At 45.0% G+C, this 16,780-nt stretch overlaps 1 protein-coding gene across 2 annotated transcripts in view; it reads right to left on the bottom strand.

The window, feature by feature from the left end:
- Window positions 1–5,682, bottom strand: part of EFHC2 (EF-hand domain containing 2) — a 63,841-nt gene extending 58,159 nt beyond the window's left edge. For both annotated transcript variants that reach the window (XM_074814509.1, XM_074814510.1), the window contains exon 1: window positions 5,461–5,682. In XM_074814509.1, the coding sequence (XP_074670610.1) occupies window positions 5,461–5,502 (42 nt within the window). In that variant the 5' untranslated portion in view covers window positions 5,503–5,682. The remainder of the gene's footprint in view (window positions 1–5,460) is intronic.
- Between the last annotated feature and the right edge of the window lie 11,098 nt (window positions 5,683–16,780).

Genomic DNA, 16,780 nt, shown 5'->3' with positions numbered 1-16,780 from the left:
TGATGAGGGAGCCCTGTGACACACACTGTCTCAGGAGCTCCATGTTTTTAAGCAAGTCTCACAGGGAGTTATGGCAGAAGCTGCTGGTAGCAGTCTGGTTCTCTTCCCTGTATCCATCTTTAATTCCTACCTTGAGAACAGCAGCTGCACTGTGGAGGTCCTGCTCAAATCCTGTATCAGGATGAACTGTGGTGTTTCTGAACTACTCTAGGCTGCTGATAGTCTCCTGGTTGCTTCAGCAATGAAAATAAATGCAAATGCTGCACACGGTGCCAGTCAAATTCATGTGGCCAATTTTCTACTCTTTTATCAGCCCTAGCTTGCTGCAGAGGTTTCGGTATGTTCAGAGGTGAAGCGGTACCGTAAAAGGAGGAATATCATGTAAGACATTGTTCCCAGTAACTCTGGTGCCCCTCTAACACATCCCAGAACAAGGTGCATCAACACAAACAGCCTGGATCAGTACAAGAAAGACATGGACCTGCTGGAGCAAGTCCAGAGGAGGCCACAAAAATGATCAGGGGGCTGGAGCATGTCCCCTGTGAGGACAGGCTGAGAGAGTTGGGGTTGTTCAGCCTGGAGAAGAGAAGGCTCCAGGGAGACCTTAACTGTGGCCTTTCAATACTTAAAGGGGGCTTATAAGAAAGACAAGGACAGACTTTTTAGTAGGGCCTGTTGCCATAGGACAAGGGTCAATGGTTTTAAACTAAAAGAGGGTAGTTTCAGGCTAGATATAAGGAAGAAATTCTTTATGATGAGGGTAGTGAGGCACTGGAACAGGTTGCCCAGAGAGGTGGTAGATGCCCCACCCCTGGAAACGTTCAAGGCCAGGTTGGACGGGGCTCTGAGCAACCTGATCTAGTTGAAGATGTCTCTGCTCATTGCAGGGGGTGGTTGGACTAGATGACCCATAAAAGTCCCTTCCAACCCAAACCATTCTATGGTTCTATGACTCTATTAGCTTGCTCTTATTGACTGAGCTGGCACAACCTGAAAGAAGACAACAGATGGATATAAAGGGTCCAAAATGCAACCCTGACGGGCAGCTACAGGAAGATTTGGGTTTGGGGCTTGTGAACAGACAGAGATCTGGGCAAGTAGGGCTAAGAAATAGTAGGTAGTGAAAGGGATTCAGGAAAGAAGGCCAGTGAAAGAAGAAGGGAAAGCACAGCAGGCAGGCTTACAAAGAGGCTGGCAAGCACTCTGTCAAGAAAAACTAATGTCCCATTTTGGCGCCAATGATTACAGAGCAGCAGAAAATACTCAAGCCAGGAAACACAGAGACAGCAACAGTAGCACAGTTGAGGGCAATTCCAAGCTCCTGCAATAAACAAGGAAAATGTGGAATTTCTGCTGCGCCCCTTAAGTTTGCAACAGCAACTGATATTCTCAAGGATGCATTTTCCCCCTGAGATCTATAAACTTATTGTCCGTGTCTCTGAGAAATGCCATGCAGAGTTGTTGCACAGAATTCTCTCTTTGAGAAGGATTTCAAACCTCAGGCAAGAAAATACACTTGGTAAATCTGACCCATGTGAATATGTGGTCCTCTCCATTATCTGCTTATGGCAAGAACATCAACCAGAAGGGGCCTTTGAGAACAGGAGGTAGACCAGTAACACTAACAAAGGAAGTAACGATGCTGTTGCATTGCAACCAGTGTCATCCCTGATACAGTCCAGACTCCAAATGCACAAACTTTTTCTTTCAGTAACAGAGGAAACCTATTACATGCTACATTTGCACCACATGCAGGATTAAACATGGTTATCAAGATCTGTGATTTTCTATCCTGACAAACAGGCAACACGCATATAACTTGTATGGACAAACCTGAAAATCTCATTATTGCACAATTTCAGTATCAGCCAAGCTCTGCAGGCAGAAGCTACAGTACCTAGGTCTCCCCATGGCTCTCAAACATTGGCTTCACTGGCAGAAACAAAAGAAAAGAATTGAGAAATTCCCCTTTTCAAGGGTATGCAACAGGTAGCAAAATTTCTGAAGGGGTAACCCACAAGTTACCATCTGTTTATGAGAATAAAAAAATGAACAAACTCTTTAATGAAACAGGACGATAAATGATGTGTGAGTACCACATCCTGCCACTGCCGGGCAGGCAAGGGCACTTCTCCAAGGCTGCCAGCACAGAGGAGCACCAGCCTTGCCGAGGGGCAGCAGCACTCCCAGCACAGGCTCTGGCCTCCCCAGCCTCGGCAAAGGGGAAAGGCCTGACTTCTGCCCATTAGCCAGCCCCCTGAAGAGCAGGGCCGTGCAGGTGGGCAGGAGGTGGGCTAATCTGTGCTCAAAATACCAGCCTGCTCTGTCTTTAGATCGCCTCATCACCTACAGGAAAACATGACAGGCACTGCTGATGAGCACCTTATCTTCAGACTTCTGTTCAAGGAATAGGAGTCTTAAAGGAGATGAAGAGGGTTTATTTGATGGGAGGGCTTCTGCGTACACAAACTACTGTAATTTTGGTTTTAAAAAGATTTGAAAAAATAGGGGCGGTTCCTTTTACTCTCTTTGTAGACAGTTAATATTTTATGTTGCTGACACCTTCTGCCAGCCGTCATTCTTCTCCACCCCACCAAACCAAACATCAGACATGGCACTGCTTGTGCAATGCCTGTCCCTTTCATCCCTGCTCTTCATATAGCTCAGACGAAACATTACCTTATGTTACCGCAGGAACCACTCCAGCTGTTTTAAAAGCATCTATCACCTTCCTATGTTTCCCTCCAGTCTCATGAGCTGCGATGCCCAAGCAACAAGATTTTGTCCCAGCTACGCAGGACCACCGTGGCAGCATCGCTCACGGTGATGTTGCTGAATCGGGCACCAGTCAGTTACAGTGAAGGGAAGGAAAAACAGTAGAAACCCGCCAGCGGCTGCTGCCTTCTGCAGTGCCGGCACCAGGGGTGGCTGCGAGCTTGCCCGGCCTCGCTGCCATTGCTCCCGGCTGGAGATGAAGCCTTTCTGCTCCTGACTGGAGAGGAAGTAAGCGTTCCTGGTAGAGAAGGCTAGAAGTAATAATAATCATAATGGAGGGGTAATACAAGGGCCAGTGGCTCTTAGATCCAGAGACATAAGCACTGCAAAAAGATTTCTTCCCATATGCCAACACAGTCCCTGCTGCCCTGAAGTTAGACTCCGTGTCCCTAACTACCTTAAAGCTCTGATTTTCTGGAGACAGCCCAGCCACCTTATTAAACACATCCAAGGTAGACAAAATGCATATGTACTCCTCTTCCACTGCCTTTTGTGGTTGTGTATATGAGGCAGGTGGAAGCATTAGGGGCAGAGAAAAGAGGATTGCAGCAGTAGCTTGAACAGTGATAAGAGTGGAATTAATACCCCATAATTATAAACCAAGGGCTGACAGCAACAGCAATCTCCCGTCCTCTGCTTGTCCTTCTTCAGGGGAGGCTTTGCTACTGTTGTTTCTGTGCAATAAGAGGTGTCGATAACAATGCTTAGAGCACTAACAGGTGAAAATACTTTCTTCCTTTTCAATTTATCTATAGCAGTGACTCTTTTTTTCCTTTAAATATGCTCCTATGAGCCTCTCATTTGTGGAAATATATGAAAATAAAATTAAATCTAATAGCCAACAACTAAGTGAAGGTCAGAAATGCTTTTTAAGAAAGGCAAGTTACCAGTATTAACTCCACTATCTCAAGGACTGTCAAAAAGAGCAATTTGGGGCCCTAACAAGGGTATAACCATAGTTTTACAATGCTGTCTTGTGGCAAATGTGACTCGGTTTTCACACCTTTAGTTCTCATAACACATACAAGCGCTGTAGGTACTTCAGCATGAAGTGTTCAGCGCCCTCTATATGTAACTCCTCAAGCATGTGAAGCCAAATAATGTGCCTTTTCTCTGAAAAAGGAGGCATCATGTCTATCACAAAGCCTCTTCACTGCTCCTGTGGAGCTCTGGAGACAACTCACTCCATCATACTCCAAAACCAATAAGTTAGATTGAAATTTGGAGAACAACAAAGTCACGGTTAACACTGATCTGAGCTATTCTGCTTCCACTCAGCAGTTACCAATGGTACACACCTATTCCAATGTCAGCACTCAGCAGCTACCCGAAGTGTTATATACACAACCAACTCTTTACAATACAAATTTTAATTCAGCAAGAGACACTGAGTATTCACCACCAGAGCGTTTTTTTTTTCTCCTTCTAAAACAATGGCACCCAGCCTGCTGTTTGTGGGGAAGAAGTTGCCCGAAAGATCCTCGCTGCTTGTAAACTGGGCTCATGCTGCAAGAGGTCCTGTGTGTGGACACACCTGTGCAATGCTGACACACCAAGTGAGGCTGGGGAGTCCATATATTTCTATGCAATTTCATGCTCCCTCTATCAGCACCTGGGCAGTTACAATTGCATCTACCAGTCTTGGTTTTTCAGATAACTGCCAGAGATTTTACACTGGACTGCACTTAACGTAGACTGATTTATAGCTCATGAAGTAGGCTCCAGATATGCTAACAGCACGGAGAATTCTCATATTGAAGGGGTACTGATGCTCACAGTATCATTGGCATTAATACCTGTGTCTTAACAAATCATTTGAAATTGTCCCTGAACTACAGTAACACCTCCCTCATAGGGTGGACCACACTCAGGAGCTGCCAAAGCACCCCAGCAGTCAGGATGCAGAAACAAGGGCTCTAACGGCCACAACATGTTCATAGTGTGAAAATGGCAGATTCCCTCCCAGGTATTTTAACGTTATTAAGAAAGTCTGCACTGTTTCCTCTGCCTCCTGAAGGCACCAGCTCCAATGCCATGCCCCATCTTTCCTTACCTCCCACACCATTTCACAATACAGATTGTATTCAGTAAATTTCTAGCGATCCTTGCTGAACAAGTTTGAAGTAGCGATGGCAGCCTTTTCTTTTGTTTGCTATTGTAGCTCACGATAAAAATACCATCTTATACATCCACAGACTGCCATCGGTATTTAATAGTACCAGCAGCTCTGAGAGAACACATTAGCACCCCTAGCATTCCACCCCACCCCACCAAGACTTTTTGGTTTATTTCGAGGGGATCTGCCTCTCCCCGTCTGGCTTTGCTAGATGCAACCAGAGCTCCAGCTGCCCCTCAGCAGCTGCCAGATCCCCGTGTCCCGGATCAGCTGCAAAGTATTCCCACTGCCAGGGGAAAGCCGGAGAAGGGTTCCACACCATCCCGCTTTCCACCTGCCGGGAAAGGAAAGGAAAGGGGAGGAAAGGCCTGGCCGTCGGCTCGCCACCCCCGGGGCCGACTCCACGGGGAGCGCCTGCGCCTCGCCGGCTCGGCCGGCCCCACCAACAGCCAAAGCGCGTCTTGTTCCGCCCTCGAGCCCCCTCAGGCCGGCGGAGCCTGAGGGGGCGGCCGGGCCAACCGACGCCCCGGCAGCCCCGGCACAGGGGCGTCCCCTCCGCTGTCACTCACGTTCCGGTGGCGGGAGGCCCCGGGCAGCAGCGGCAGCGCCATGGCCGCCCAGGGCCGCTGGGGGCGCCGTTGCCTGGAGACCGGCCGATGGCGTCACGGGGGGGCGGGGCGAAGGAGACGGGCGGGGCCGAGCGGGGCCTCTGGGCCCGGGACCCCCGGGCAGCGCGGGCTCGGCCCGGCCCCGCTCCCCACGGCCCTGCCGCCGGTGCCCCCGGCGTTACAGCCCGGCCAGGCGGTACCGGCGGGAGGCGGGCCTTGGCCTTCGTCCTTGGGAGCCCCGGCCCCGCGGCAGTGCGGGGGGTGTGGCGGGGCGGGCCCGGAAGGGGGGCGGGGGCGGTGCGGGTGGTGGCGAGCAGGGGTTTGCGGCCTTTGGGACCGAAATAGAACTAAATACGAATCCATTTAACCCATTTTTCAGAATTCATTCCCATCGTCTTCACAAATCTTTCAAAATTTTCCTCAGGCCCAAAGGTTTGTGTAGTCCCCTCCCTCCCACCTAACGGGGTGCAGTAACCTCTGTCTGCACATTCCCCCCTCCCCCCCCCCAAATAACTGGAACCGGGGTCATGGACAGGGCAAATCCCACCACATTTGCCGTTTTCCACATGCATTAATTTTTAATGTTTTCCGTTTTGTGACTTCTATACAGCACATTTTACTTCGGGGGCTTGGGGGAGTGGGGGGGTGGGATGCTTTTACATCTTTTTGTTTGTTTTGTTTGCATTTTAGTCCACCGGGATGGTGAAACTAGGTCAGTGGGTTTCCACTTTCTGGTTTCCCAGTGCTGTATTATGCACCTGTATTTGCATTTAGTGCTGAAAGGTAAACATTTAAAATGTATTTTAATTGAAAATAAAAAGAACCATCATTTTAATCACATTCCTTTCATACAGTGGGTGGTATTATGCTCATATTTAAATTTCAAACAGAAAATACACTGATAGTTTCTCACGGATGGCTGGGGGGGGGGGAAGGGTTGTTTCTTTCTTTAATGCAAGTAACATTTTCCTTGTTAATAAGGGAGGATGCATTCCAGATCGCCTCCAAAGAACAGCAACCATGCTATGTTATGTTCCTCCATTTTACATAAAGCTGTTCATGAATATATGCTTTTAATTAGAACTGCTTTTTACAGAAAAATGGGTTTATGGATAAAATAGTTAGCTGAAACCCAAATATTTCAATTCTGATACGCCATCACACTGTCTCAGAGGAGCTGTACTTCAGTTGCTTAATGTCCTTATTCTCATAGATGGAATGGATCTCCCCTGACATATTTCACACTCTATAATGCATCAGACCATGAAATTCCTATAACATATCATCTCTCCTCCCCGAAACAGAGGCTCGTGGAACAGCATGGGCGATGTGTTCAGTCTGAATGAGTCTAGGAGGCGCTCCCCGTACAGCTCCCGTGGAGCGCTTCTGCAGCATTTGCTGTCTGAATTGGTATTTGGCCAAAAGGTTCTGATTTCAAAAACTGTAATTTCAGTGAAAATTCTTCCATTTTTTATTTTTTGCCAAAAAGTTTGAAATGGGGAAGGGAAGGAAAGGAGAAGGGAAGAAGGAAAGCAAGCTGTGCAAATTCTAAAAGGGTTATTGCAGGGCACACAGCACTGCCGTACTTCAGCAGTGGAGCTCTTCAGCATCCTCCGTTGTTCTTTGAACGTTCGCGTGATCCCCCAATACCCTTTCAGTATGTCTTTATGTACCTGACAAACATTGCGCAGGAGACAGCTGGCATACTCGTAAAACATACCTTTCAGTTTTGGCAGCTGTCATTAGAGAGCGAGGATCTTCAGAAAGTGGATCCAATGCATTTTGTAACGTGTGTGTGCCAACGTGTCTCTCTGAGATTAGTGAACCAGCCTAGCTGCGGCTTCCTGCAGAATCCCCATAGGTCCCTTGCAACTTCTCGTTTGGGGTAGCAACCATCTTCAAAACACAATAGCGAAGAGTTGTTGTCTCTTTTCATTTATCCTCCAGAATTGGTATCTCTTTGTTTAGTGTTTGTGGCTCCTTACAAAGCAGGGCAGCTGAAATGTCTTAATAGTCTTCTGATATCAATAATAAACTGTTGCTCCAAGGTTTTAGGCAGTATAGGCAGAGGCTGTATGTGAAAAACATCCAAGGGAAACATCAGCACTTCTTTAGGAAGGTTAGGGAAGTACATGGCCTCAGTAGAGAGTCCAGTGCATTTCCAGCAGAAAATCTCATGAATTGTCCCTAACCTTCAGGTCAAATCTTTCTGCATAGGTTTTCCATCTGCCTCACCCAGTAAAGAAGCCACAGGGACCTGTGGAGAAGGGGAGCATCTGCCTTGTACACTAAAAGCATGGTTGCAATGTGATGTTTTCTGTCAGTCTTCAATAATCTTTTTGCTTTCAAAAGTGAAAAAAAAAAAGAGTATATTCTACTTCAGAACAGAATTGTTTCTTTCTACATTACCTTCTCTTTGGGGTTTCTCTCACATGTTTATCTTTTTTATTCCTTGCTATATTCACTCAAGAATACAGACCTAGTGAAAACAAATTAATTTTAATGCCTTTTCTGGGAAAAATAAAAGTACTAGAGGAAAACCATTTTTGATAAAAGCTTTCGTTAAATGAAGATTGTTAATGACAACAAAGGCAAGCAGTTGGCAGTAGCAAATTAACTGTATGTTCTGACAGTACAGATAATAGTGGTGAATGTACGTAAGACTGCGGTTCAAAGGAGGAAGAAAGCAGGAGGGAAGCTAAAGCCGGGTAAAACATCAAAAATACTGGTTTTGTGATAAAAGGACAGAGATTCTAGTCTCTTTGTATTGGGATTGAGTTTTACTAGCAGGCTGGAAATCAGTAAAAGTATTTAAATTATAAACTTCTTCGCAACCCAAAACTTTCCAGAAAAGGCTTAGTTTTTTAAAAAATACTGGTTTTTACTCTGACCAAATGCTGTTGGCTCCAGGCTCTTGTTAGTCCATTTGTCTGAGTGGAAGACCTGGAAACCATTTTTGAGAAAAGCTTTTTATTAAATGAAAACAACAAAGGCAAGCACTTGGCAGGAGTAGACCAGGTCTTACACTTCCAAATTGTGTCAGTTTAGAATAAGAAAGTTTGGAAAGAAGAGGAGACCAGGAAAGTTTGACTAAAATCAGCATAATTTAGTGTCACTTCACTGTGAAGATGTCTCTGCTTCCGTCATATGCATTACTTCATCCTCTTTCTAGGACTGGTTTTACAGGCCATGTTAAGGCTGGGCTGTCCAAAATTAGATTGTTCCCAGGCTGCCTAGTTTAAAGTGAATTATGGCTCTATGTGGATCATCACACAAGCACACTAAAACTTGAACGTAAGTTGCACTCTGACATACACTTAATTAGGTACCAGAAATTAAGAATGGAAAATTATTACCTATTAATACCTTCTTCCTTAGGCCTGTCTTTGTAAAATACGAAATGCTATGACAGTCATCACAGAAATCACATAGGGGATAGGAATAATGGAATCAAACTGCCATACACAGAGAGAGAGAGCTACAGCCCTACCTGTAGCTAGCTAACGTAGGGGGAAAAAGGGCAAATCCTGAGGTGGCTGTTCATTGCGGTGCAGTGTGGGTCAACTGATGCCATCAGTGAACAATCCTTAGAAATATAGATCCCTTATGTTTTCCCATGTCTTTTATTACCTCATTCATTTTGTTTTCACCGGTCAATGAACATGTAGCACATGAAGATACTTCTTCGGTGGCCAGAAAACAGTGCTCAGACCATAATTTTCAGCTGCAGCTGTGGAGTGCTCCAGACAACCCACCCAGGGTAAAGTGAGCATTTTTGCGGCCACGGGTCTGTGCTGGCCGTGGACCATATGGGCACTTGGTGCATTATTGCTGCAGCTGCCCATTGCCCCAAGAAGACAAGGTATTAAGCATGAATTTCCACATCGGGAAAAGGCCCATAACCTTTTTCTCCTGCTGATGCTGTGGGGAATAGGAGAACAGAAAAGCAGTTACATCCAGACTCGTCTCACTGGAAGGTTTCCTTAGCTGGGATGACCTTTCCACAGCTAATTGCTCCAATTCACTATGTCCTAATAAGGCATGTTTGCACATGAGTCACCTTGCTCAGATCTGCTGTGTCCTTTGGGGAAGTGAGGTGATGGGCAGGGAGAAGGGTGGGAGCCAGAGTACCCCCTTTGGTGCCACCTCCCTGGTGCAGCCTGTGTGCTAGAGGCCATGCAGTAGGCTTGTTTTCCTCCCCTTCTGTCCCCACCCCATCACACCATCACACACAAATTCATCAGCTTCTGGAAACTTGATGGAAGAAGTTTGCTGTCTCACAGAACAAGCTCAGTGGGCGTGTTTCACTTTGCCATGCCTGTTTGAAGCATTTTGAAGTTCCTACTCATCTGATACCCAGCTCTTTTACATAAGGTGTGAGCTTTTCAGGGATGTTTGCAATCAGCCTGGCTTCCCTGTCATTGAAGTCGTGGAGACTATGAGGGGCTGATTTCCTAAGTCCCCCACGCTTTTGGAAGTACATGAAAAAGAAATATTCTGGGCCTGGTAGTTACCTTTGAGTTGCCCCCGCTGCATATATTCAGTGAGATCTGCAGTACGGAGTAACTGTTCGGTTCCTCTTCACCCTCCTTACGTGGGCTGGTTTGAGATGCAGCCACGCTAGTAAAATGAACCTGACAGAAAAGCCTCTAATTTAATTCAGAAATGGAATGCAGATTTTTTTGTAATTAAACCATAGACACGCATTTAATACAGCACTCAGTAGTTGCTGGGAAGAGTAGGAAAACCCCAAGATAAGTAACACACCTAACAAACTGACAGGAGAAAAGTACAAATACAGCACTCGGCAGCAACATAACCATTCGTCAAGATACAGTCAAGGCCTCCAAGTTACATCATCACCTGCGCAAAGAGCGAAGCAGGTGTTCCTCCCTCCAGATAACGTCTGTTTCAGAGTGAAGACAAACCACCTGGGAACGCAAAGCCCCCGTGGCAGGGGGGCACGGTGACTTTCTAACAGGAGCAGCCTAAAAGGGCAGCCACCCCCAGACAGCCCCATGATGAAAGTCGGGGAAATGCTGCTATCACCTCAGCTGCAGCATCCAGACACCTGATGACAGTGTCAGACACTGCAGAACAGTGGGTCGCACTCATGGCCAACTAGACAGCTATTTTCCTCCTGACTGTATTTGGTTTTCCTTCCTTTACTCCTGACCTGTTTGCGATGTCAATGGGACTGAACCCATCCATGTCATGAACATTTCCTGGCTTTCCTCTTTTTGCTCTCACACTGCCTTGCTCACAAAAGGAAGGGGTTTGGCTCAGAAGAAGTGTCAATACACATCTTTCCTCCTTCCCACCAGTGGTGTAACTTGCCTGTAGCCTGGATCTCCACGCCCATTGCCAAAGCTCTCCCATCCAGTCAACGAGGCACCACAAGACACTCAAAAACCCCAGCCCTGGTTCTGTTCAGCTAGACTTACCAGTCTGTTTCCTTCTGCCTAGGAAAATTTTGTCGGCATTTCTCCAAGTCTTGCAAGTTGCCTTGAGGATACGCCATCAGTTGAGGCTGCATGACTGATCAATTCCTCCCTCTCCTTCCATCCTCCATTTTCCAGATTAATCTTTTCAGCTGATGGATAAAACAACAAAAAAAACCCCAACAACCCAACAATTTTTAAAATTCCCATGGCAATAAATAGATAGATAGATTACAGTCAATTACAAGAAACTGCTATTGATCAAGGCTGGTTTAGAAGTATACTTGCTTTCTGCAATCAAGCTTACAATACAATTTGCCCTGCATTCAGCATCTATTTCAATTAAAATGAGAGAGGAGGAAATGCTACTTATTTTAAATAAAAAGCTTTCAAGCTATCCTTGCAAGCTGCTTTGAGGATCTAGGACAGATCAAAGCTGCTTCGGGAATTCATCCATTCTGCTTCAAATGTGATAGTGCATTGTCCATAGAAAAAATTAAGGCAGTGTAAGATATCGAAGCAGCAAGTACATTTTAGGTTTCCAAGCAGTGGTCTCAAAACTGGTGAAGTCTGCCAGAACAATAAAAGAACAGGAGTGACAGTAATCCCCTCCATCACAGAGACCAAGATATTTGCAACAGCAGGCACCGCACCAGAAATTGTTTCTTAAATTAATCAAGCTCTGTCTTAATGATAGTGAGGTCATCCGTGTGGATCAAAAGTCTTGGTCAATACCAGCTTCTCAAAACTGACTGAAAGCAGTTAATTACGAGTAAGTTAGGAATTGATGTTTGCCCCAAACCTAATCCCTTTGCTGGTTAGGACTTTGTTTTAACTTCCAGCCTAAAGGCGTTCATGGGAAACATATCCTTTTCATCCTTGTTTTGACATTGTCCTTTGAATAATGTGTCTCCTTTTTGCCATTTGATGCCTGCTCCTTACATAATGGCAGATAGCAATCACATCTCCTTTCAGCTTTTCGCCAAGTTTAGTGAATCAGACTTTTTGGCACTCTGTTTGTGTGGTAACTCATCTTTCTTCCGAACACCCAGGTCTGTTTTCCCTCTGCCTGTTCCAGTCTGAGTGCATCTTCCTTGAATAAAGGTAGCTATTCACAACAACCTAAAAGAAGTCTGGCCAAGGTGCTGCACTGTTCCAGTCACTCTCATCTCTGCTGATGCTCTGCTGTGTCTTCTCAATATTGCTTTCTCCTATCTTTTTGCTTTCTTGGGTTTGCGCTTCCTCCTACTCCTTCTCATTCCCACTTGTACTGCTTTTGGTTCTGCTTCTTCACTGCTGCTTTTCTCATCGAAGGACAAAATAAGTGAGAAAAGTGTCAGGTCCCCCTTTCCAGACCTGTTGATTGAATGTGCTGAAGAATAAGTGGTCTGTGGGGAACAGGATTTATTGGGATGTTAGCTTGAATGGAGCCGTCTGGTTCAGCCTGTCGACTCTCTGAACACAATTTCTTACTGCACAGCTTCACTGATGCTCTTCCTCTCTCTAAATGTACTTTGAAGGGCTTTTGGATCGGTGTGTGAGGAGTATGGGTAAGACATAATTTAGGGGATGGGAGAAGCAGACTTCACTATCTGTCAGTCAGAGGTAGTTTCATGCCCTTCAAGTATATTTTTCAAGGGAACCAGTCCTGATGGTGCATGGCTAACTTGTCTTTCATCTGTTGAAATTAGAGCCGCTGTCCTGATGGGGTTTTGTCTGTTTGTTTGGAGGTAACCTGCATTAGCACAGAAAGAAATGTCTTAACTTGAAGTTCAGTTTGAACTTGTGATTAAACTCAGTTCTTTTTATGAAGAAGGTACCTGTTCTTATTTGCTATGGTTCTACCTTAAAGATGGGGCAAACTCCAGTTCTTGTCAATGAAAAGGATAAAGAAAGTTTAAATGAGAGATGAAACCCTTCTGTCATGCTAGGGCATAACATTAGCTGTTTGCTAGCATGTTCCACACCACAGTGAGACCATATTTAGTTTTGTGTGCTAAATACTGCAGCAAGCATAGTTAACAAGTAAATAAATGAGTTGAGGTTGAATCCTCAAGGGAATTTCAAGTGGAACAAAAACTAATGTGGAAGTTGAGACTGTAACAACCTCAACTATGTCCCTTTAAATTACACTTAATAAATACCACAGAGCTGGAGTGTTCCGTGGTTATGCATATATTTGTAACAAATGGTTGCACAAATATTTGGCTCCTAATGATGAACTAAATGGTATGACATTTGCCTGGGAAAATTAATTACTTTAACGTGTGTTGTATAAAATATGAGATAATCATGTAATATGTGTGTATACTGTAGAGAGTTGCTGAGTGAGTAAGTTATTACCAAAGGAAATTTATGAGAAATAAACAAGAAATACTCAGAGATGCTGTAAATGTCATGTTATGCTCAAGGGCCTTTTGCGGCTGAATAGTTTTTATGTGGTTGAGGAGAACAGGATCATGCAGTGAAAAGTCAAGTTAGAATGAGTTAATCTTTGTATTTGCACGTAATTTTATTGGTATTTAATATAACTATGATGTTTCTGTTTCAGATTGTAGGGTCAGTTCATAATGAAAATGACAAGATCAAATTGGACTAAACTGAGTGATCCAGCATCGTCTCAGCACCAAATTTTAAACTTTCTAGGTTCAAGAAGAAAAGCTGCCTGTTAAAGAAATGGGGAATAAAGTGGTCCTCATAGTCGAACCATGGCTGCTGGTTTGGGCAAAATCTTACTGCCTAATTAATGTGACTTTTTGGAAGGGTGAAATAATCTCCCTTAGAGGTCTTGCCTGTGAAGAGGCACTTCTCTGTGCAACTCTCACATCTCACAAGCGGGGAAGGTTCAGGGACTGTCATAGCTCTGCCTTCCCCTCCCATTAGGATGCTCCACAGAGTCTACATAGGACTGCGTACATGAGGAAGAAATGGAAAGCAGTGAACTGGGGAAATATGAGCTGGAGAGGGAAAAGGAGATATGTACATTTCTTAGACAAAAAGTGTAGAGTGTGATGGACCTGATCTCTAAATAGTAGCAGGAAATAATATGATAAAAAATCACATCATTTACACTCATCTGCTTTCCCCTAACTAAGATACTCAGATAGATGAGGCTCTTTCTAGAGCAGCTAGCAGAATAATTTTAGAAAAAAGCAGGGCTGATTGGTTTTGGGGGGGTCTTTACTCTGATAGTTATGAAGGGCGTGATAAACTGGGGCATAGCCTGCTCGGTGAGTGTGTCACCAGCACTTTGTCATGCAGAAAGAAAGCAGCTTCCCAGGTGGCAATCCTAGAGTCAGTTCCTACCACGGGAGAGGAACAGCTGGGGAGGGTGAAGGTGGAGGACAACGTTTGTGAGAGAGTTACAGGATTTGTAAGCCTCAGGGAATGAAGGAAGGATAACATAAACCTGAAGGCAAAGGACTTCAGGGCAGCAGACTTTAATGAACTCAGAGGATATTATCAGGTAAAATCCTCTGGGAATTAAATCTGTGGAAGAAAAGACCTGCAGAAAGCATTGGTGGTTCATTAAAATAAAAATAAACAAAAGACAGTAGGAGCAGAATCACAAAATATCCCAGCTTGTAGAAAGAATAGAAAACGCAGTAGGAGATATCTGTGAAATCACAAGCTCTTCAATGATCTCAAGTGCAAGAAGGGAGTGTACAGAACATAGAAACTAGGTCAAATATCTAAAAATGAATGTTAAAAAAAACTCAGCGTGAGCATACAGAGACAAAATCAGAAAGTTTAAGGCACAAAATAAAATACTTCTCCTATTCTTTGCTTATACAAATAAGGCATTTTAAGGGCATTTTTGATAGTAACAAAAAGGGAAACCAAGGGAAGAATTACTTTATGGGTAGGAAAATTGACAGATGATGCTGAGAAGCTCAGAGGGCTTAACGCCTTTTCTGAAGAAGACTAGAAGAGGGCAAACATAGTGCTTCTGTTAAAAGCAGGGGCAGGGAATTGTGGAGCCAGGGAATTAGAAATAATCACCATCCCTGTAACTCCTGAGAAAAGACTAAAACAAATAATCAGGTGATTTATAATTCCATTAATTTTAAAAATGAGGTGCAGCTTGATATGATTTGTCTTTTTCCATATCCACCAAATTTCCTTTTATGACAAGCAGACAGGCATTGTAGGTACAAGAGAAATAATATGGGCCACACACAAGGTTGTGTGTGTGTGTGTGTGTGTGTGTGTGTGCGCTGCACAGAACCAGACAGGCCTACCATAAATACGCTTTCAAAGGGGGGGAGGCTTTCAAACAGAGGCAAAATGTGAGATCCACTCTGGTTCCTGCTACCAGTGCTTACGCAGCTGCCCACGCTGAAGACTGTGTGGTCTGTACAATGCAGGGAGCACCAGAGCTCAAAGGAGCTGGGACAGAGAGACGCAAGCAGTGGGTGTGCTCTCACAGTGCTCTTGCAGCTGAGAGAGCAGTTGTGGCCCTTTTGAAAAAGAGGATGAACAGTGAAGAGGGGAGGACACAGGGAGTGCTTGGAGGCTGGTGGGGCCATTTGCTGCATGGCTTTGAGCACCCTGTGCTTCTGAGCTGAATGTCAGGAAAAGGTGTGGCCAGGGAGAAGACCCCCAAAGCCTTGCAGGTAAGAAGGAGCCAACCTTCCCAGTGCTGACAGCATCTTCCCGTGCTTCTGCATCCTGGATGCTTGGGCCAATGCCTTAAGGAGAGCACCAAATGTGGGGCAAGATACTGCATGTAGGAAAGCCCAGTGTTCAAAATATCTCACTGGAGCTGAGATTCTTTACCTGTGTTTAATGTCCATAGTGGGTAAGACAACACAAAAAGAATCCAGTTACAACAGAAAAATGCTCGAGCGGTGAAGGTGGTGAAGTGTCACGCCTGTGCTGAGCCAGAGCATCCTCATCTTCCAGTGCTTATAAGAACAGGTTAGACAGATTTCTGCTAGGTATGGCTTAGGTACAGCTGATCCACCCTAGGGTCAGTGGGATGTTGTAAATGAGTTTGTGCAGTCTCCTTCAGCACTGTTTTTCACCCAGGGTATGATGATGTGTATCCTTCTGCAGTAATGGCCTGGCAGGAACCCCACCGGAAAGGTGAGGGAATGGGTGGCCTTTCACTCATGGCAATCTGGCTCATCGTTTGCTCTGAGGTTCTCATTCAGGCTTGTCCCTGTGGTCTCTTTTCCTTCTGCACAGCTAGCAACTGTATACTCACTCGGAAATGTCTGAGGAGATCAGAAGACTGATCCAGCGGGTGGGATATTTTGTCTCCAGGGGTAGCTGTGCCAGATGCCTCAGGGAGAAATGCAGAAGCCGTGTAAGTGGGTAACCAGAGAATAAACCGCTTGTTGGTGGAAGACGAGTAAATATGAGAATCCATCTTCTACATTAAGAAGTTAAATTGTAATCTGAAGCACAGCTACCCAAGCCCTGAGACTGCTAACGTTTTAACCCTTGCTAGCATAACTTTGGTAGTCTTGTCAGCTGTGGAGTGGATGACATTTTTTTAATCCTGCAAGGCTCTCAAGGCAATGAAGCTTCATCCCCTTACTGGGTGGGTGGAACAGCCTTCCTCTCTCATCCTCTGCCTCTCAGTGTCACTGATGGGTTTTGCTGTCTTATTATGAAAAAGTTGGGAGACGTGCCAGGTCTATCTGCTCTTGACTTCCTTAGCTTGTATACTTCTGATTGCTCCCTATGTGAATCAAGCAGCTTCCTCAATCGTAATTTGTTTTTTCCCAACTTCCCTAACAATTTTCATTAACTGTGCCTTACATTTCTGTGTGCCTTGATAGAGAAAGGGCTAACATTACCCTTTGTTTTAATGGAGAAAAACAGGTTATTCT

Source organism: Strix aluco, chromosome 2, assembly GCF_031877795.1.
Source record: "Strix aluco isolate bStrAlu1 chromosome 2, bStrAlu1.hap1, whole genome shotgun sequence".
NCBI lineage: Eukaryota > Metazoa > Chordata > Aves > Strigiformes > Strigidae > Strix > Strix aluco.
This window is presented reverse-complemented; position numbering and strand designations above follow the sequence as displayed.